Consider the following 20,318-nt stretch of genomic DNA (forward strand, 5'->3'; position numbering starts at 1 on the left):
AGAGGGTGCAGCCAGCTCCCTGCAGCGCCCAGAGAGGAAGTGGAAGGAGGAGTGCTCGCCAGCTGGGATTGGCTCCAGAATAACTGGTCGCTCCCATGCCAGGTGTAAATAGACTAAATCCCCTTTCTCTTTCTGCTCCAATCAGTCCTACGCACTGATGGATTGTGGTAACCTGCAGAGGCTAGGAGCCTCATCACAGACAGACTGACGGACGCGGGTCTGCCCTGGATTGCGGCTGTTTCGCCTAGGACCCAGCATTGTGTGCTGCGGGGCAGCCTTCCTGGCACGAGCTGTGATTCCAGGGGCCGAGAGAAGATGTTCAAATACACCCCACCGTGGCAGGTCCTCTGTGCCTCCCTGGAGCCCAGGGCACAGGTAAGAGCAATGGTGACACATTCTTAGCTGTTTCTTCATGTGAATCTTCACCCCGGCACTAAGAGGAGGCTGCGTGACCTAGTGATTAGAGCAGGGAGGAGATGGAATTGTGAGCCAGGACTCCTGGGTCCTACAGCCTTTCCATCCCTGGGCTGGAGAGTGCCCTAGCGTTAGGCTGGGGATCCGGACTCCTGGGTTCTGTTCATGCCTTGAGTACAGTGTATAGTTTAGTGATTAGAAAAGTGGGGAAATGGAAGCCAGGATGCCTGTGTTTTCTAGTCCCAGCTTGGGGAAGTAGTGTGCCCTATGGGGTTCAGACTGGGAGTCAGGACTCCTGGGTTCTATTCCTGGGTTTGGTTTGGGGTATGGTCCAGTGGTTAGAGTAGATGAGTCTGGGAGCTAGGACTCCTGGGTTCTATTCTTGGCGAGTGTTCTCTAGCAGGCTAAGCAGGGGACTGGAAATCAGGATTTCAGTGCTTGGCTACATTCCACATCAGCTGTTGTTACCTCCAAGTGACCCTGGCTGTCACCAGACAGACTGATAAGTTCACCGCTCCCCTGGAAGCTGCTGGCTTTTTAACAGCTGCCTGGCGCTCACTGGTGTAAGAGGAGAGCTCCGTGCAGGGAGCCCTCCTGGGATCAGGACTATGCAAACATCAACATCCCATTCACATCAGGGGGAAGTGAGAGCCTAAATCGCCTACCTGGAGCACTGCAGCGAAATGGGAGCGTCCTTCCTGGACTTACCTGCTGCAGGTGTGTTCTACCCAGACGCAGCTGGTCCACTCAGGGACCTGCTATATTCAGCCACACACCAGGTACCTTCTGTGAAACCCTCAGCAGCTGGGAGGTGTTCTCTGTTTGCACTCACCTGCTGCGTTAAGTTGCTGCACGCCACTTAAAGCTGCCTGAAATGTCCGTGTTCTGTGACATGCCCCAGGGCTCGGAGACCCAGAGCTCGAGCATCCGTGACACCTGCCAAGGGGTACCAGAAATCCCAGCCCCAGATTTTGAACTAGACACACCCTCGTCCTCAGCATGGGGAATCTTTCTTACCCACGTTAACAGACAGTGGACTTAGTTTCAGATTCATGGGGAACTAAACCCCGTGCTCCCTGCCCAGAACACATCTGCCCCTGCACAGCTGGGCAGTGAAAAACAAGAGCGACATTCACAAAAAAAAAACCCTGCCCGAGCTGGGTGAGGCACCGGGAGAGCAACTGAAAGGCCGGGGAGGGGAGCGTTTTGTCACGGGGCTCACAGCAGAGCTGGTCAATCAGAGGGCGTGAGCTTGCCTAGAACACCTGGATTTTCAACTACAGCTTAGTAAACAAACCCTGATCTAGGGTTTCAGCATTTGCTTCTCCCAGGCAAAATGCTTTCAAATGAAAAGGAGAGGCTGGATTCTGCTGTGAGCAGGGATCCTAGCCCGGGAGCGATGCCTAAATCTGACGCCGGCATCGGGGCCAGGCGCTCTGGGCGCATTGTCGGAAGTCCGAGTGATGTGGGGGTTGGCTGGGAGGGGAGGGGGGCATTGCTGTGTCGCTCTCTCGCTCTCAGTCTCTCTCATTTACACACACTCAGAAGTGCTTTGGCCCTGTCCCTCTGCTGAGAGGCCACGTTGATGCTCAGCAGAGTCTCCCGGGCCTGGCTGGGGGAGAGGCCAGGGCCCGGCAGAGGGTCAGGTGTGTTGGGCACTGGTCTGAACTTGCTGTTTTCCCTTTCCTCTGCCATGCCTCCATGGGGAGCGGGTTTTCCCCTCTCTTGTTCAGCTTCCAAATGGGGCAAAACAGGGACGGGATTTTTGTTCCGTGTTTGTGCAGCGCCTGGTACCTGGGCTCTGACTGGGGCTCCTAGGTGCCGGCGTAAAACAAATACTAAGTAATAATAATTAATCATTATAAACCAGCGGAAGAGGCCACGGAACCACCATGGGTCAGCTGCTAAGAAACAGCAAGCCACCGGGACACCCCTTGGCCCTCAAGGGATTGGAACGTGGGGCTTCTCTGGAGGCCCCTTTGGCCTGGGAGAAGCACAGTGGTGGGACTGGCCTTAAAGGGGGTCGAAGCAGTGTGCCGTTGTCGGGAGGGGGCCCTGGATGGCACTATCAGGAGGCAGCGCTATGTATCCGGGGGCGCTATTGTCCGGTGCCACTGTCCATTGGCAGGTGGCGTGGGGTGCTGCCGTTTCCCAGTTGCTCACACTAGGTGGTACTTCCAGAAGGTGGTGCTGTGAGAGTCGTCAGGCTTTCCCCCAACTGGTGAATGCAAAGGATGCCAGAGAACACCCCCTCTCCTGCCCCCGCTGCTGGCTTGTTAGATGGAGGATGCACAGGGGTCCTCTGCAGAGGATGAGCTGAGAGGCATTGATTGCCTCAGCATGCCCATGGAAAGAGCAGGCCTCTGCCTTTAGTCCGACTTCCCCTTTCCCCTTGTTGGTCTTGCCTCCAGGAGATGTGATTTGTTGCTGAGGTTTAGTAAGAGCAGCCCAGAAGCACCTCCCGCCAACTGGTCCTTGGCAGAGTAGGGTGATGTGACGGCGCGAGTCCCCGGGGGAGGCTTCCGAGTTAGCGCAACATCCTTCGGGGAGGCAAGAGAGGCCAGAGCTTGGTTCCCAAGATCCCCAGGATGGCATGGGCTGGAAGCACCAGGGCAGCCAATGAGAGACTCCCGAGGGATAAGCCCTCTCCCAGGAGGCTTTGCAGCTGCAGAGCTGAGTGTTCAGGGGCTAGGGTACCAAGAGGTTGGCGAGAGCTCCCATCCCAGCTATGCAAGAGCAAACACTCGGGTTATCAGACATCATACACAGCTGGGACAGGAGGAATCCTGGCTGGGGAGAGGCGCCCATAATGTAAACAGGACCGTGCGTGTGCCTGAACCCACCTCCTCCTCCTGAAGTGTTTGCTGAGCGAGGCCTGCTTGGTACCCTACAAGGGCTCTTGGGCATTTTCCTGCCCTTTCCAGGAATTTGCTTCCTCCTCAGCAATAAGCCACAGGCAAAGAGCTCTGACGACCACAATCAAGTATCGGGGCTTTGTTCTAGCATCTCTACTTGACAGTCACTAATCCAGTGTCTCCCACGCACCGGCTGATGTTGCAATGAGCTGTATGATCTCCCCAGCCCTTGGGCAATTTATATTACATGGGTGACAGTTACAATGGTGCAGGTGGCAAATTTCAGATCCAGCTTTGGATCCAGACAACCATCGCCCTTCGGTGCCGTGTGTCGGAGAAGCTCCAAGCATTTTACACGGGCAAGCACTTTACATAGAGATATGTAGCACTTGGCTGGGCAGAGGCCCCAGGGGCAGCTGGGTACTAGAGAATGTGGTGCTTGGTTTGGGCAATGCGCTGCTCTGCACTGATGAACTCACCCTCATAACCCTATTCGTGCGATGGATCATCACTTTTATACAGATGGGGAAACTGAGGCCCAGAGAGGGGAGGTGACAAGCCCAAAGTCACAAGGCAAACCTGTGGCAGAGGTAGGAAAAGTATTTTAGCCACAAGATTTCCCTCAAATTTCAAGATGGTTCAGATCTAGGGCTTCCCTCGTGTCGGGATCTAAGAGGGTCTAGTTTGATGCTAACAGAGAAGGTGACGGATGGTAAGGGATGGCGTAAAATGTATTAAATCATGGAGCCCGTGTCTCTGCCAGGGCAGTGAGTAGATGTCTCAGTGCATTCCAGGCTGCAGGACAAAGGATCAAAAGCCACCTCTCGATGCAGCCAGTGCTAGGCCTGCCAGGCAAGGGCCAGGTCTGTTGCCCAGGCTCCCTTCCACTGAGGCCTGCGGGTGGTGCGGGATAGTTCCAGGGTGCTGCAAAGGGCAGGTGCTCTTCCAGGCATCATGAGGGGCATGCTGGGGGAGGGAGCAGGGCACTACACTTGGGTTCAACAACCGTTGGCCTCCAACAGCGAGCCCAGGCGAATTCTTGGAATTCCTCCACTGACCTGGGGCCAGGAGCTTATCAGGGCAATGCAGCCCGTGGTCTCCTGGCTGCTCCGGCAGCGTCACCCCTCCCTGCCCCCAGCCCGTCACTTGCGTAGTTCAAAAACACGCTCGCTCACCAACACCAGCCCAGCCGAATGCCCCCTAAGAGGTCTCCATGGCCATGGGGAACCGGAACGCCCACGCTGGAGGGTCCCTTTGACAGTACGTGCATTGTGCTCTGGGTGGGGTGGGAGGGCAGGATCAAGGGTGGGACCTCGTTAGCCTTTGCCGCTCCTGTATAACTTTCTACTGCTACTAATAATAAGCCTAGCTCTTCTATAGCGCGTGTAGCCAGGACTCTCAAACGCTTACCCTGCCCTGGATGCGTCGTCTGTACGCCAGTCCCGCGAGGGTGAACGTGCTCACGTGTGTGTGAATGGGTCTGCGTGTGTGTTTGTGTGTGCGTGTGTACCTGTGGGAGTGCGTGCGGATGCCTGTGGCTGCTCGGTGTGTACGTTTTGGTCAGGATTCAAGCATAAAAGGAGCAAGAACCAAGCCCGCTGGGTTTGAATAGAGTATGTGATGTCAAGTCTGGGCAGGGCCCGGGGGCTGCTGGGTAACAGAGGATGTGGTGCTTGGTCTGGGGAAAGCCCCGGGGGCTTCTGGGGAATAGAGGAGGCGATGTCGGGTCTAGGCAAAGGCCCCAGGGGCTGCTGGGTACTAGCGTGTGCGGCGCTTGTAACGAGGTGACGGGGCTACTTCTGGCCTCTCTCTGCAGTCGTGCTCCCAGCCACGAACTGGAGGGCAGGGGGAAGTAAGGAGCAGGGAGCAGGGCCTGGGGAGGGTTGGTGTGGTGCCCCATTACTTCCTTGGCTTCTCTCCCAGGCTTGGGAAGCAGTAAGTCAGATCTTGTGTTCATCGTCCATGTTGCTGGCAACAATACATTGCTGAGGAAATTATTACAGAGAGTGCGGGTTGCTGTGGGCTGAGTGCGGGGGCTGTCCGTGGTCTCTCATCCCCTCCCTCCTCCACTCCTAGGCCGCCAATGCTCTGCTCATTCTAACCCGCAAACTCCAGGGCAGTGAATCCCACAGCTGGCAGAGGCTTGCCCCAAACCTTCCCTTCCCCGGCCACCTGCTTTACTGCTCCCCATAGAGAATCCTCTTCCAGCTCTGTTTGGAGCCACAATGCTACCCAGTGACCACTATGGGAATCCCCAGGGTGGGGGACCTTCCTTGGGGAATCCCACCATCCGCTGAGCCACTCAGCATCACCAAACTCCCCTTCACATTTACACACGCCCCATTCGCTGTCTGTCCCCTTCCCCCTGCCCCTTTTCTCATAGGAAGAGCCAAGAATAGAACCCAGGAGTCCTGGTGCCACTGTCCCTTACTGTCAGCACTAACCCATATCCCTCCATCAGCCCAAGAGTTAGGGCTTCTTCTCATGCTCCGCTCCCCGGGCTCCCTGGGAGTGGGGCAGGGAGTTTAGGAACCTGACCATTCATTCAGGGGTCGTAGAGGGTGCAGATCAGGAATATGGTTGTGACATTGTCCCCTCTCAAAGCACGGAGTGCTGCGTGTGTGGATCCCGTGCATGTGTGACGTACGGGGAGTTGTGCGTGAATCCTTGGGCGGGGGATCATCCAGGGACATATTTCCTGCCTGCCCGCCCCACTGCACAAAAGCCAGAAGCAGGGAGCCAGAAGCAGCATAAAAATCTCATGCTGTTTGTTGAGGCTTCCCTTTGTAGACTTCACAGCACTTTGGAAAGGTGGGGAAGTATCATTATCCCCAATTTACAGATGGGGAGACTGAGGCACTGAGCTGGGACGTCACTTGTGCGCTGCCAGCAGGTCTGTGATAGAACTGGGCAGAAGGTATTTCCTGCCTGCCCCTCCTATGTCTCACCCACTTGGCCACGCTGCCCCCGGGCCAAGTCTTCCAAAAGTGACTCTGGTCTCCGAGTGCCCAGCTTCTGACACTTTACAGGAGCTTGATCTGCTGAGCACTGTCTGGCAATCGGGCTCCTTTAATGTGTCTCATGCTGAGCACCCCAAAAATGGAGTCAACCCAGATCGCTAGTCCCTAGGGTCCTTTCCCATCCAACACTACATTGCAACAGCGCAGGGGGCAGCATCACAGACATAGGGAAATGTTTTCAAAGGCCCACTTTGGAGTCTAAGTCCCGTTGACTTTCAACAGAACTTTACCCCCGGAAGTGGAGATCCTCAAAAGGATTGAAGTGCCTGACTCCCACGCACTTCCTATTGAGGCTTTGGTCTTTGGAAAACGTTCCCACTCCGATCCAGTGCCAGGAGCCTGCTCCAGCTGGCGGCTCAGGAGGGCACATTGGGGCACATTGACGTGTGCAGCGCTCACCGCTTGCTGACACCCACCCACATTCCACAACAGCCACTCCCAGCAGGGACTTTTGACTCCTGGACAGGAGATAAGCTGCAGGAGGGTGATAAATTTCCAATCTCTGTGTAGTCAGGAGCTATAAAGGAAGGATAATTACCCACCAGTATGAAATGAGAGAGTCATAAGAATTCAGCTGAGTATAAACCCTTGGGAACTGCAGCTGCATTGGATTTCGGTTGCCAGTGTGCAACGGGCCCAATCCATCCCTGGAGTCAATCGCCTTACACCTGCTGACCCAGTGACTCTCTCTAAGCAGGTCAGTGTCCGTGCAGTGAAAAGCCTATGGGAGCCACTCAGACCTGCTATGAGCAGAGATGGCTTCAGTGAAAGTGGCATTGCACCTGCTCTCTCCAGGTGTGAATTTGACCCTTTCAGCTGGGGGCAGTGGCTGCCCAGAAGGTCTGCAGAACTGTCTTCCGAACGAGTCTGAAATAGCTCCAGGGGACTCTTTTGCTTGGAGCAGATGTTCTGCACCAGTCACGCAGTAGGAAGGGCTGCAGATACCATTGCCAGAGAGGGGGTGTTGCAGTTAGAGTAGGGGATGGGGAGTCAGGACTCCTGGGTTCTCATTCAGGGAAGGGAATGGTGGGTCGTGATTAGGAGTGGGACTCGGGACTCCTGGCCTCTACTCTCAGCTCTGGGAGACGAGTTCCATTCTACACACTAGTCTCTTGTGCTAATCTGTCAATCAATTTCCCCCACTATAAAATGGGGTGTCATAATATTTACCTAATCTCCAGCTGGGAGGCTGAATTAACTGTATTTGCAAAGGAGGAACAGCTGTGCAAAGTTCTCTAGTGGCTGGCAGAGCTGTCCCTCACATAACTCAAACATGGGGCTTGTCGTTTCTTTGTGCCGGATGCGTTTAAACCCCCTGAAATGTCTAGCCTTAGCAGGTGACACCAGGTTACTGACCGCAGCAACATCACAGCTGGGAGAGATGCAGCTGCATCAGAGCGGCTCTTTCACTGAGCTGTACAAGGCATTACAAGAGCCAGTGGTTGGCAGCTGAAGCTGCAGGCTAGAAATAAGGTGCAAATATTTAAAAGTGAGGGGCATTAATCATTGAAACAACTGATCTAGGGTGCTGGGGGATCCTCAAGCGCTTGACATCTTTACAGCGAGACTGGGTATCTTTGTAAATGATCTCCTCAAACAGAAGCTATGGGCTTGATCCAGGAATCGTGGGTGAGTTTCTCTGTCTTGAGTTATACAGCTTGTCAGACTAGATGATTGTAAGGGCGTCAAGAGCCTGATGGTGTCAAGAGCCTGTGAACCTATAGTCAAGGTTGTGAAGAGATGTTGTGAAGGCCAGGACTATAACGGGGTTCAAAAAAGAACTAGATAAGTTCATGGAGGATAGGTCCATCAGTGGCTATTAGCCAGGATGGGCAGGGATGGTGTCCCTAGTCTCTGTGTGCCAGAAGCTGGGAATGAGCAACAGGGGATGGATCACTTGATGATTCCCTGTTCTGTTCATTCTCTCCGGGGCACTTGGCATTGGACGCTGTCGGAAGACAGGATACTGGGCTAAATGGACCTTTGGTCTGACCCAGTCTGGCCGCTCTTATGTTCAAGGTGCAATATACTTACTTTGAGCCTGATGCAAAACCTCCTGAAGCTATTTCTATTAACTTCAGTGGGCTTTGGATCAGGCTCTTACTTGTTATGTGTAATCAAGTCTCCTTCTAGTGTCCCCAGCTACTATAACAGGTGGCTACTTATGACCCCTGGATGGTGCGTCCCCTTTAGTTCAAATGGAGAACTCTGGTTTTGGTGTTGAAAGGTTCATTCCTGCTGACTTGTGTGGCAAGGATTATTACATAGGTACATCGGCATTCCAGCCACGCCCCAATACATAAATGAATCCACTGCGTAGATCTCTATGGAGCACCCCATCCCTGAGAATTGTGTGCTCCACTGATCGACCCAGGATGCAACATAGCTCCTGAAAAAACACAGGAGGTAACTGGTTTATAGTCACCGGAGGATTAGCATAGATACTCCTGCTGCCATCACCACCCTCAGTAGGTTTCATAATGAACAATTGGCATGAGAAGGCATAAAAGCCAAGGTCAAGGGCTGGAATTTATTTCAGTTTTGCACGATACTTGGGTTAAAGTTTGCTGCATTTTATGAGCCATGGAACTACGTTTATGATCCACACCCTTTCGATCATTTCAAATATATGTCCTAGTTGCTGGCGCTTATCTTTCCCTGGCTCCAGAGGGGGAAATCTGCAAGGGCTATAAAATGTGACTGCTAAATGACATGCTTTTTCCAGCTACAGTTTTATTCCCCTTTCCTGTCTGAGCTTGGTTGTCTTTCCCTGCCTAGGCCTTCTCTAACTACGATCCCACTCCCTTCATTTCTGAACATCCTGTGTCCATAACGCACCCATGGGCTAACATAATCATTGTGCTAAGCACCGCAGCCTTATAGCCTGTGGCAGACCTCCGACCTTGTCCGCATGGGTCCCGCGCTTCCAGGCGGTTTATGCTAGCTTCAGAGGCTCACTGCAACCCTCCACGTAGCCCTTCTCTCTCTAAGGCCAGGGATACAGTCTACTGAGCCCTTTTCATCATAAGCCAGCAATGGAGGTTGGTGAGAGAACTCCCACAGTCTCTGTTGTTCCTAGGGCCTCATGCCAAAACAGTTTAGCCTCCTGTCCTGACAGGGGCCTGTCTTCCCCTCCCAGGAGGTGTTTCTGTAGTGGTGGGTTGGGGGGAACCCAGGCCCGCCCTCTACTCCGGGTCCCGGCCCAGGGACCCTAATGGTAGCAGCTGTTGGCAGCCAACCTTTTACTGCCAGAGTTGCTACATTTCCCTGGTCCGTTTCCCAGCAGCTCTCCTGCTTCTCCCTTCTTCACCCTTACTAATGACTTGAGGATGTCTTCATTAACCAGCCCTTCAGCCACACTTCCGCTCCTCTCTGCCTGACTGGAGCGAGCCCTTTTATATTATCAGAGGGGCCTTAATTAGAGTCAGGTAGTCACATTAGATGAATGGCCTCACCTGACTCTGCAGGTTAATTGGAGTCAGGTGTTCTCATTAGCCTGGAGCAGCCCCTGCTCTGGTCAGTCAGGGAACAGGAACCTGTTCATCCAGTGGCCAGTATAGCTGCCTTCTGCTCCTCTGCTGTACCCAGCTGGCCTGGGTCTCTCACAAGCCGTATACCACTTATAGCAGTAGCACTCAGATCCTCCTGCTCCAGGCACACAGGTGTGTAGCACTGAGCTAAAGGAGAATCCCTTGTGCCAGCAATATAAGGCCTATGACACACAGTTGAGCAGTCCTGATTCTCTCCAGTAGAAGGCAGTGATGTTACATACACAGCAGCCACTTCCTCAATATGTTTTCATCATATGCTGCCCCAAAATGTGTACAGTACCCAGGTGTGGTGCCACCCACAGCTTCCACAGCATTATGTGGGTTATGGCAGCTGTCACCAGGTGGCGCTGTTCCAAGTTCTGAGCGTGTGAGCAAGTTTTGATTCTTAAGAAGACGTGCAGTGTTGTTGTTAGTTGTGGCTTATGCAAGGCTTTTGTGTAGGGGCCGCTTCAGGCGAGAAGGAGCTGTGAGATCAGCACGAGAATTTACTGCCTGCCATGGACTCTGATTTCAGGCAATTCTTGATGCAGAGTTTCTCCCGGGGAAGCAGACATTAGTGTTGGGCTGAGATTCCTGGAGGATTGCCCTGCATGCTCTTTGACCACCTCTGCTCCAGAACTGGTATATATGTGTAAATAAAACAAGTTACACTTAGAATATATCCATATTCTGCGTCGCTGATTTTTCCTTCACTAGGAAGCTGACCTGCAGGGCCCTGGACATCAGCTACTGATCAGCAGAGGGTCAGAATGAAACACTAGGGTCAGGAGAATGAGCAGCATTCTCAGACTCATTTGTGACTTCTGCTTCTTGTGTTTCTCTCTAACATGTGACTTCTCTCCCCCTTTAGGGACAGCAAAACATCTTTCATGCAGAAGGCCTTCAGGTGTACGAGGAACCTGCGATTAACCCCACAGCTGAACAGCAGCTCAGAGGCCAGGAAGACGCTTCTGAAGAGCTGCCTGAGGAATCGCCCCAGGAAATGGACAGAGTCACCAGAAACCTGATCTTCCATCTCCCTCACAAGACTCCTGAATACAACACTCACCAAGGCAGCTTGTCTGCAGAACTGAGAGCCGAGAGCAGCGATGATGTGTTTGCTCCCTACAGCCAGGGCAACTGGAAGGCTGAAAATGGCCACGACTGGAGACCCAGTTATCTGCCAGAAGACAGATCTGAATTTGCAACAAACTCCCTGGATGCTGGAAGGGATCTCTGGACTCCACCTCCAGACAGAGAGTCCAAGCTAGAGGTCGTGACATCAGGGATGTTGTATGATATCAGGGCTTATAAAGAGGAGAGGAAGCCATCCAAGCTGTACTCGGGTGATGAGGAAGAGCTGAATTACCCCCTCACCCATTTGGACATCTCGCCCGAGAAAGCAAAAGAGCTTGAAGAGGAGAGGAAAGAGGTAATCCAAAGCCAGGTGGTGAGGAGAAGCTCCACCATGGCTGAGAAGTGGAACTCCATAGAGGAGCTGGATTCTCTAAGCACGGGCTCAGCCGGTAAAGGTGAGGCGAAGCAGGGAGGAGGCTATGCCACCAGCTTTGCCCTTTGCTTTTATAGCCGTTCCCCAGAGCAAGTGAGGACACCCGTCGACCCTGAAAACATAGACAGGGAGCAGATCAACTTTGCTGCTGCCCGGCAACAGTTCCTCATGCTGGAAAAGACTAACCCAAGCACGGTCTTCAGCCCGAGGCAAAAAGTTATGTCTCCAAAGCCAGAACCAGCTCAGAACACCTCTGAGGGAGAGTGGCACTGCGCTGAGGGCGTGTTGAAGATGTTTATGGACTATGACGATGCTGACGCACCCAGCCAGAGAGAGATCAACGGGTATGATGTGGCATACGAGACACCCATGGCGGAGGAGCTGTATGCTCCCAAAAAGACTGGTATAGAAAGGGAAGATCCCAATGGGAGAACAGCCAGCTTGACCAAAGCATCTTTCAGAGATGACCTGGACTCCGGCTTGGGTGAAATGTCCAATGAGTCCAGCGTGGGTTACATTAGCGATGGAAGCATGTCCAATGAGATCTTCGACACTCAGATGGATTTGAAGGCCGGCAACCAGGATCCTGCCAAACAGCTGAAGGCCAGGGATGAGACGCCCATTGAACGGGAAATCCGCTTGGCAATGGAGAGGGAGGAAAGCCTACGGAAAGAGAGAGGGATCCAGAGACTGAGGAGCAGCAATGAGCTGGTGGAAATCCAGACCAAGCCCCTCCTTTCCACTTCTCTCTCTTTATCTTCCTCCAGGAAAGCGAAAGACAAAGGCCGTGTTTCCTTTTACGTCCAGAGGGAGATCGAGCAGGAAACCAAGCGGGAAGAAGATCTGAAGAAGGAAGGGAGGCTACTGGGGATGTACGACAAGGGGGCGCAGCAGGAACTGGGTGAGCGCAAGAAAGTATTTGAGCAGGAGGATGCCTTCCCGGCCCCACACAAACCAGAGTTTGCAAAGAAATCAGACGACCTAAGGGGAACCCTGAACAGCAAATTTCCACTACAGCAAGCTGTGGATGGCAGCTTTGGTCCCACGGAGAGCACCACAGATGGAAAGACAGTCCCTAACCACAACGTGAATCTAATAAGCTTCCAGGCTTATCAGCCACATTCCACGCTAAACACTAGTAAGAGAAGCACGGTGGATGGGCTGCTGTCATGCAGTCAGCCCTCCGGCAGCTGCAGCAAATTGGTGGATGAGGATTCCTTTGGGGCAAGGCGCCCCAGCCCTACAGAAAGGACAGATTCCACAGCAAGTCCGGAGGGGAGGGTCAGGGTGCACAAGGAATACTTCGCCACTCCGTTCTGGAAACCCAAGATCTCCTTTGTGAGTGACCAGGGGACGCAGGGCCTGCTCGGAAAGGAAAAGATGCTGGAGCCAGCGGGCACCCAGGAGGACCAGTACACCCTAAGGAAGGGCAAGCCCCAGACGTCTTGGCTGATCGAGGAGGAGATCCGAAGGGCTCTGCAGAGGGAACAGGAGCTGCAGGAGCAGTGGAGGCATAGGCTGCTGACTGACAGCTCCTCTCCAGCCAGCAATGACAGCTCTGCCCGGGAGAAGGGCTTCCGGTCTCAGCTTTCATCTCAGAGTTCAGGTGAGGAGAGAGAGACAGAACTATGGGGCTTCACTCCCTTGGGGTGACATTCAGCCCCCTGCAGAGGGCCAGCGTGAGTCCTATGCATCACCAATGTCCTTATGCCCCGGGATTCTTGGTGACAGTAGGGCCCCTTTTATCTGCCCTGGCTGCATAAAGGGGGACCTTAGAGTGAGTGGAAACAGCCCCGGGGACAATGTTTGCCCCCCTTTCCCCCGAACACACTCAGGCAGCCTCCCCGTCTGGCCCAGTTCCCAGTATAGCAGGTGGGTTGGAGCCATGGCCAAGAGCTATTCTGTGCTTCCAAAGGTCCCTAGGGGACCATGGGAACCATTGGGCAGGTTCCTGCACAGGCCCAGAATTGGGGGAACACAATCAGCCTACCTCACCTTCCCCCCATGCTTGTCCTAAGCCCAGGAATGGAGTAATTGAGAACCAGGTCTTTAGGCTCTAGATGGTGCACAAAGTTGGTGCTGGCCCTCTGAGCAGAGAGGAGTTTTGCCTTTAATGGATATCCAAGGAGCCTGCAGCCTAAGAGAAGGGCTCACAAGGGGTTAAGCGCTGGGCCCAAACTGGGACCCCAAATCCATGCTCCCCTACCCCACCCCGCCGCTTCCCACGTTTGAATTGAAATCCAGATCCAGAGTTCATGGCTCAAGCCCCATCTCCAGCGAACAAGCATCTCCCCAAGGAGCGCCTCCCGGTCTGACTCAGGCCGATGCCGCGCCAGGGCACCTTCCCCTGTTTGCTCATTCCTCTCCCGTGTCAGCCTCCCACACCCCTTGGAATCCAGTCTCGTCTTGCAAGCTGCCCAGCTGCAACCAAACAAACAGAGTAAAGGTTAAAAATGCCACATCCCCTCCACACCTCTGGGGCAAACATCCCTGAAGGCAGGACTGGGTGCGGGGGCAAAGAAACTCCTCCCTGCAAGGACTTGCTCAGCTCTCCAATAGGATGCCTGTATCCTGTTAGCAAACAATGCCTGGTGTCTCTACGACACTTAATCCTCCTTAGGCAGGGATTCCATTACTGGAGCACAGAGCGGCTCGATCCAGAGCCCACTGACATCCCTGGGAGTCTTTCCGTCGATTTCCCTGGGCTTTGGATCCAGCCCAGATTGCCTGGGCGGAGGCAGTGATGGGGTGGAGAAAGCATAGAGGACGGTCTTAATAGAATTAGGGATGGGTCAGAACAGGGACAGCAGACCCAAGACACCTCTGGATTATGGGGGTGCTCCGCTGCGGGTCGGAACTCTGGGCCCAGGCCAAAGCAAAACTCCTGAGACCTTGCACCTGTTTTTATATCCTATGGGCCCAATGACCTGTGAAAACACATCCCTGGTACCGGATCCCTTTGCACGTGTATCTTTCTCTTTAAGCCGCCTCGGGCACCGCTGACAGCTACTGGGTGACCGAATCACCCGTATTCGCTCCTGCCTCGCACCAGTCAGGGACGCTGGGGTCAGCCCTTTCACCTAATGTGCCCAGTCCCTATCAGGGCTACACAGGCAGACATGCCTCTGAAACAGCCTCTGACGGTCCCACGGGGCCCCCGTGGGATGAGAAGAAGAAGAGGAAGCTGAAGGAAGACAGGAAGGTGAGTGCTCCAGTCTGGCAGCCTCGGGGCCGGCCTGGATCACAGTCACTTTCTAGCAGCAGGCTGGGGTGTGGGAAGCATGGCCGTGCAGTTGCTCAGGTATAAAAGGCAATAAAATGTTGTCGATGTTGTGGGTGGTGCTGGCTGTGAGAGGAGAGGCTGAGCCTCCCAGGCTGCCCTGTGTCATTTGGAACCCTGCCACTTGGATGGTTGGCAAAGCTGTAGGTTAAGGCACCAGGCCAGGGCTTAGGCAACCTGGGGTCTATTCCGGGCTCTGCTGCAGATTCCCCGGGTGTGACTCAGCTCAGCTCCCCGCCTGTGAAACCTGCCTATTTCCTGGGCCTGTGGGGAGGATACATGCATCAGTGGGTGCCCAGATCCTGCAGGGAGGGAGGCTGGCCGGATGGTGCAGCAGCTGCACTGACTGAGGGGCTGTCAGTGCCGCAATCAGAGGGCGACTGCACGTGTCGCTCTCCCCACGCAAGCCTGGATTCCGCTAGCAATAGCAGTGAAGCTGTGGCAGCATGGGCTAGCCGCTTGAATACGTCCCCAAGGGGCTGGGTGGGCTTGGACCCATGCTGCCACCTCACTGCTATTGTTCTGGGAGCTAGGTAGATCAGTGCTAGCTTGGCCACGGCCACGCATGCTGCCGTCACGCCTCCGACGGCAGCGTTGACGTGCCCTTCGCCACTGCGGAGGTGTGGGTTCCCCTCCCCACCCAGCGAGCTCTGCAGTGGGAGCTATGCCTGTGCCCTATTCCTCCCCACCCACTCTGGGACGGCTGGCAGTGTGTGGGGTCTGTGCTCCACAGCCCCATCGTGCCTCGCCTCCTTGAACCTTCCCCTCCACACACACTTTATGCAGACCCAGCACAATCCATCTCTGTAGGGGGTTTGCCCCTCGTGCCTGGTTTCTCTTGATCACCCACCCTGTTTCTCTGCCAGGTTCCTTTCATCTGACCTTTTGTTTCCCCCTCTTGCAGTATGCAAGCATTGAAGCAAGTGATGACGTCAACACAGAGGTAAAGTACATCAGACTCTTCAGCGCTGCCTCTGGACTTCCTCTGTCTTCTCTGACCCACCTCCCTCCCTGCAAATACCCACAGGGTTCAGACCACGTCTGCATTTCTCTGGCACCCATTTCCATGGCCCCTTCTAGCCAGGAAGATTTCAATCACTGAGCAGGGCTCCGAATGTCAAGTCCCATTCCAACAGGCACTTCATGAAAGAGAACTGTGAGGGCACCTGCGTGTGTGGCTGTGGAATGCACAGGGCGTGGTGGTTGGCAGGGAGAGGGATAACAAGCCTATCCTTGCACAGTGAAGCTGCTTTGTCTGGCTTTGCATGGAGGAAGTTATTCCATTGTGAGAGGAATAGAAGTTTTTTTTCTAAACAGTCTCTCACTCCAAGGTCAGACTGTGCTAGGAGCCAGCCTCAGCAGGGTGAAGGGACACTCCAGGAGGTTAATACTAGTAGTGAGTTCATTAGGAATGGGCCTGATCCAAACACCCTCCAGCACTGGGGAAGATCAGATGGGAATCCAGCTCCCGGAGGCTGAGACACTTCTTGGCTGAGCCTGGGTCTCGGAACAATTTTGGGAAGTCCTGATTTGAGTCTCAAGCCAACTCTATGTTTAGTTTTGTGAGCTCAGGCTGTGGGGAGCCTTCATTTATTCATCCTCTTGGGCACACATCCCAAATGCACCATGTTAAATTCCTAAAGTTTGAAGTCATCCGATGGAAAAGGAACGTTACTAAAATATACCTGAAATGGACAGGGCCTTAACTCTCTGCTACTCTGCACCTTGTGTTGTCGTTGACATCTGTGCCAAATAGGGGTGACCAGATGTCCCGATTTTATAGGGGCAGTCCTGATATTTGGGACTTTGTCTTATACAAGCACCTATTGCCCCCCACCCCCATCCCGATTTTTCACACTTGCTGTCTGGTCACCCTAGTGCCAAAGGGATACTCAGCCGGAATGGTAGCAGATTACACCCATCTGGCACAGATGGCATAAGGTGATGGGCAGCAGTGAACCAGGCCTGTAGTGTTCAATGCCCGTCCACACAGTGGCTTAGGCCTGGCATACGCTGGAACGTTGCAGAGAGCTGGTCTCTGCTGGGGATAGAAAATTCTTCTCCAAACTTCACGTATTAATAAAGAGCATCTTCAGTGCCAAACAGCTGAATTGGGCTGACTAAACACAGCACTTAGGCAACAAAGATGTCTCCAAGCATGAGAGCGGGGCCTCATGAGAGAGAGGAGTGGGCTGCCAGAGACACCTCCAAGAGTGAACGCTCCTGGAAAAGAAGAGGAAGGACAGTCTGGTGGTTAGTAGCCTGCAACCTGGGAGTCATGGAGTTTAAAGCCAGAGGGGACCACTAAATCAACTGGTCTGAACTGCTGTATATCACAGGGCAACACCACCCAGCACTTGCTCACTAACCCAACAATCGAAATGAGAACAAACTATTAGAGCTTACAGGAGATTAGATGTTATGTGCCACAGGCAGAGAAGGAGGAGCCTGAGACCCTCACAATGGCAGGGAAATAATTAAGTGAGACTCAGGTTCAATTTCCTTCTCTGCCACAGCCTTCCTGCATGACCTTGGGCAAATCACTTAGTCTTTCTTTTCCTCAGTTCCACATCTGTAAAATAGGGATAATAGCACTGCCCTGTCTCATAGGGGGTGTTGGGATGATAAATACATTAAAGAGTGTGAAAAGCTTAGACATTACAGTAATGGGAGCCATGTAAGTATAATAGATAGATCCTGCTTTCTCCTTCTGCACAGGGGGGCAGAATTTAGCTGAACAGATGTATCAGCAGCCCGGCCCTACTCAGTGCTTGTTTAAGGCACTTTCCCTGCAACATCTGTCTCTGATCAGTGGAACTTCCTGTGTCCAGAGGTTTATAGATACGGTCACAGTGATTCTGATTTCACTTGCTTGCTGTCAGTCCATCTGTCCTGTGCAGGGTGGAAAATTATTGGGATTAACCCTGTGCATGTAGAAATGTGTAACTAGCGGGTCAGTCTGGCAGATGTGCCTGGTTCAAAAGAAAAACTCCCACTGATTTCAATGGGAGCAGGCCTGGTACCTTATCACCACCTCCCTCTGTAAAGGCCTGATTTTTAAAAAGTGGCCTCCAACTTAATTCTCAGGTGCCCAACTTGAGTCACCACGACTCAAATTTTCCATGAGCTGCGGGTGGTCAATTTTTCTGAAATCAAGACAGAAACGTGTCAAATTGGGCACTCAGAACTTAAGACAATTCAGATCAGTGGCTGCTGCTGAAAATTTTACGCCTAAGATTTAGGGGGAGCGTGGGGACAGTGGGAGGAAGGCAAGGTCAAGGAACAAACCACAATCTTGTAAAAATAAAAAGCCAGTGCATAGGAATCTGTCTATAATTTTGTGTTTAATTTTAGATTTTAGAAAGCACCCGAGTGACTCGCCACAAGAATGCCATGGCCGAACGCTGGGAATCAGGACAGTTCTTCAACAAAGATAATGCCTGATGAAGCTCTAGCAGCCAAGGAAAGAGCAGACTTTGCTTTGTATTTACATTTACTCCGCTTTGGATTCAATCTACGCTAAGTACAAACCATCCAATTGTTTCTCCACGTGATGATTGTAAGAATCACGGACTTTTGCAAATTGTATATGTTTAAATCTCAAAAGGCGACTGTTTAAAAATTTTAGCTTGTGCTTGTACCCCCACCCGCCAAAGGAATATTTTTAAGGTGGAAAAATGGATCACTTTATTTTAATCTTCTCTGCAAGTAGATGGCTAGATAAAATGAAACACGGACTGTAATTTAACTCCGAGCTGTGTCCCTGTAGCTGGCAAAAGGAGTTATTTCTGAAGCTGTTTTAGGTGCTTACCTGCCACACCATTAGAACTTCCCTTGATATACAGATGTCTTTGGATCTTCACAAGCATTGAAATGGGAAACAGAGAAGAAGTCAGGTTTCAGAGTAGCAGCCGTGTTAGTCTGTATTCGCAAAAAGGACTTGTGGCACCTTAGAGACTAACCAATTTATTTGAATATAAGTTTTCGTGAGCTACAGCTCACTTCATTGGATGCAGAAGAAGTTGATATGATCTGCAGAGATGCAGTGGTATATAAAATATATATATTAATGCTGTTGTTTATTTTGCTAATAATTTATTAAAGAGTCATACCTCCTCCCCTCATTCGTTCCAGCCTGTCTTGTCAGTAGAGATGTTCAGGTGAGGTTGTGTTGGGGATTTGAAAGTGTGCGTGTTTAGGGAGAATGGGGGGAGGGGAGGGAAAAGTAGGGGAAAGAACCCTTGAACTGCAGAGACAAGCTTTCCTGGAGGAAGGGGAAAGTCGGAATTCCCAGGAGGTCTTTTTATGTCTGGCCCCAGGCATTCAAAAAGCAGAGGTGCTACCCCGCTCACAGGAGCGGGAAAATATAAGCAAATTTCAAGGGTACTAACTAGGGCTGTCAAGTGATTAAAAAAATTAATTGCGCAATTAATCGCACGACTAAACAATAATATTTGTGGGCATTTTCTACATTGTCAAATGTATTGATTTCAATTACAACACAGAATACAAAGTGTAAGTGCTCACTTTCTATTTATTTTTGACTATGTTAAAGAGATTGCACTACAGTACTTGTATGAGATTAATTGAAAAATATGGTTTCTTTTGTTGCTCATTTTTACAGTGCAAATATTTGTACTCAAAAATAATATTATACACTTTGTATTCTGTGTAGTATTAGAAATCGATATATTTGAAAATGCAGAAAAACATCCATAAATATTTAATACATTTCAAGTAGTATTCTATTGTTTAACAGTGCGATGAATAGTGATTAATTTTTTTGCGTTCGTTGCATGAGTAAACCGTGATTAATGGACAGCCCTAATACTAACATAACCGCCCGGCACATCCATCTTCCAGAAGAAGGATCCGAGTCTGCTGGCCCAGTCCATGTTATGAACAGACCACTAGGGGGCTCCAGAGCAGCAGCAAAAGCAGGATTTTCAGGAAGGTGGATACATTTCTTGAAGCAGCCACAATAGGGAACTGAAGGGCAGTAGTCAAAAGTACCCTTCCTTAGGCTGAAATTCACCTCGGTGGAGAGGGCCCAGTGACAGACTCAATCTCTCACTTGGAGCTGATGTAAATGACGACACAAGGCTGAGAGTAATGGAAAATGGGGCCTGTGGAGCTTCCACCAAATTGTCTCACCAGGGAAGGGAGAGGGTGGAACAGGCAGGAGAATTCAAGAGAACTCCCACTGAAGCACCGGCTTGTCGCCGCTAGAGATCTACATCCAAATTCTGACTCGCGGTAACAGTTTCAAAAGCACCTGTGTGATTTAGGAGCCTAAATCCCATTGGTTTTCAATGAGATTTAGGCTCCTAGGGCCCAGATCCTCAAAGGTATTTGTGGCGACAACTCCCACTGAAGTCAATGGGACATCGCTGCCTCATACCCTCTAAGAGCCTATGCAGCTATTGAACATAGGACTTCGGCTCATCTTACCGTACATCATAAGTGAAATGAGCGTGAAGTTCTCGTTCAAATCAATGTTGCTCCATTCTCTCAAACCCACCATGCAGCACGACGCTGTCTCTATTTAAGAAAAGCCCAGGCTCTGGATGGAGCTCCTTGGAAGTCAACAGTAGAAACGAATGGGGGGGGGGGACGCCAGCACACCATCTGCTTGGACGAGCCCTGGTCTAAGCCAGCGCTATCAACCTCAGCTCTAAAGTCAAGCAGAAATGTGACAGGGAAGAACAG

At 52.1% G+C, this 20,318-nt stretch overlaps 1 protein-coding gene across 1 annotated transcript; it reads left to right on the forward strand.

Annotated features, from left to right (window-relative positions):
* The first annotated feature begins 4,352 nt into the window (after positions 1-4,352).
* Positions 4,353-18,729, forward strand: MISP (mitotic spindle positioning). The gene is made up of 5 exons (XM_073324693.1): positions 4,353-4,529; positions 10,691-12,935; positions 14,314-14,531; positions 15,514-15,552; positions 17,964-18,729. The coding sequence occupies exons 1-5, from the start codon at positions 4,353-4,355 to the stop codon at positions 18,051-18,053; spliced, it is 2,769 nt and encodes a 922-aa protein (XP_073180794.1). The 3' UTR covers positions 18,054-18,729.
* The last annotated feature ends 1,589 nt before the right edge of the window (positions 18,730-20,318 follow it).

The sequence above is a fragment of the Lepidochelys kempii genome, chromosome 25, assembly GCF_965140265.1.
Source record: "Lepidochelys kempii isolate rLepKem1 chromosome 25, rLepKem1.hap2, whole genome shotgun sequence".
In the NCBI taxonomy this organism is placed as follows: domain Eukaryota; kingdom Metazoa; phylum Chordata; order Testudines; family Cheloniidae; genus Lepidochelys; species Lepidochelys kempii.